The 1,625-nt window shown below is 36.9% G+C and overlaps 1 protein-coding gene across 1 annotated transcript; it reads left to right on the top strand.

Moving 5' to 3' along the window:
- Window positions 1–334: 334 nt before the first annotated feature.
- On the top strand, window positions 335–1,400 carry Obp44a (Odorant-binding protein 44a). Its single transcript, XM_073957542.1, has 2 exons — window positions 335–527; window positions 638–1,400. The coding sequence occupies exons 1-2, from the start codon at window positions 486–488 to the stop codon at window positions 1,019–1,021; spliced, it is 426 nt and encodes a 141-aa protein (XP_073813643.1). The 5' UTR covers window positions 335–485; the 3' UTR covers window positions 1,022–1,400.
- Window positions 1,401–1,625: the final 225 nt, after the last annotated feature.

The raw sequence follows: 1,625 nt of genomic DNA, 5'->3' as shown, positions 1-1,625 counted from the left end.
ATAAGAATAGTCCAGAAAATAAACAACGAAAATATTGCAATTTCTTCCACAATACCACCATCTCCTGCATCATCCTCAATACCCATCGCCTTCATCATCTTCCATACAAGACTCATGCCACTTTGTACACAGTAGCAATTTCAGCAATTACACACAACCAATACACAAACAAACTTACGCATTCCCATTTCTATTATCCCCCACAATAACCAGGTTTCAATGCAATTGTGTAAAATGCCTGCCCTCCGGGCTGGCTGGATGCCGGCTATTCATACACATATCGGGCACACACTTAAGTGCTTTGTACGTTTTATTAATCTGTTGTTGTTGTTGTTTGTTGTTGGACATTCTTTACACATGCGATCGCACTATAAAAGTCATGAACTGAGCACGGATTAGCATCAGTTCTAAACGGATCAAGCTCCAGTCAACACAACTTGTGCTTAAAACTTTATACACCAAGCGTCAAATAAATAACCGACAAAATGAAAGTAACAGCTGTTCTATTGTTAGCTCTCTTTGCTGTGGTGAGTAAAAAGTGATCCTCCATGAATTTTATTCCAATTTCGAACATTATTCTCCCTTGCCACTGCATTTATACTTATCTATTTTAATATCCCTTAACTTTCCCCCACAGGCCACCGCCGAATACAAAATCCGCACCCAAGAGGACTTAATGAAAGCCCGCAAGGAATGCATGGAAGCCAAAAAGGTCACACCCGAAATGATTGAAAAATACAAGAAATTCGAATTCCCCGATGATGAAATCACCCGCTGCTATATTCAATGCATTTTCGAGAAATTCGAGCTGTTCGATGCCAAAGACGGTTTCAAAAATGACAATCTGGTAGCCCAATTGGGTCAGGGCAAGGAAAACAAGGATGAAGTTAAGGCCGATGTTGAAAAGTGTGCTGACAAAAATGAACAGAAATCGGATTCCTGCTCATGGGCCTTCCGTGGCTTCAAGTGTTTCATTACCAAGAATTTACCCTTGGTCATGGACAGCTTGAAGAAGAACTAAATAAACCACAAAACAGAAGACACCAAAATGTAGTTCTTGACCATTCTTGACCGCTCGAAAGTTTTATGTTTATAATTTTTTTTATTATAATTTTTGTATGGCTCCATTCGGAATACAAAAAAACAACAACAATACAATCAAAACACAACAATCAACAACAACAAGAAAAGTGTCCTTAATTGAAGAACCAAGAACTTGTGCAGCAACAACAAGAACAATAATAATGGAGATAATGAATCATCAGAAACGTCCTACAATCGTCATTTTTCTCATATCTTTTTTTTATTGTAATTAAGTATTTAAAGACAAAACCAACAACAGCAACAACATCAATTTTGTTTAATGTTCGTTAAGTTTAAATAAAGTAGCAAAAACCAAAGCACACATTTCTAAAAAAATCAAAAAACTATAAGTTTTTAATTTTGGGTGGAAGGGAGAGAGTATTTACTCATTTAGCTATAACACGAACTTAAAAAAATTTCCCACCTACATTTTTCTGGATTCCACCCCTTGGAATTACTATAATGTCATCTGCACTCTGATTTAAATCAGAGCATTCATTCTTCTGACATGGCCTAGTCAACGCCAGATTCGTTGTTCATAC

This window comes from Musca autumnalis, unplaced genomic scaffold (genome assembly GCF_047663935.1).
Source record: "Musca autumnalis isolate F117 unplaced genomic scaffold, ASM4766393v1 scaffold_5, whole genome shotgun sequence".
Taxonomy (NCBI): Eukaryota; Metazoa; Arthropoda; class Insecta; order Diptera; family Muscidae; genus Musca; species Musca autumnalis.
The sequence above is the reverse complement of the archived record's forward strand: the minus strand, read 5'-3'. Positions and strand labels throughout refer to the sequence as shown.

Excerpts from the sequence above, each read along its gene's own strand:
- Obp44a (XM_073957542.1), top strand. The coding sequence starts at position 486 with ATGAAAGTAACAGCTGTTCTATTGTTAGCTCTCTTTGCTGTG. Across the intron at positions 528-637 it reads TGTTAGCTCTCTTTGCTGTG|GCCACCGCCGAATACAAAAT; the intron begins GTGAGTAAAAAG and ends TTTCCCCCACAG.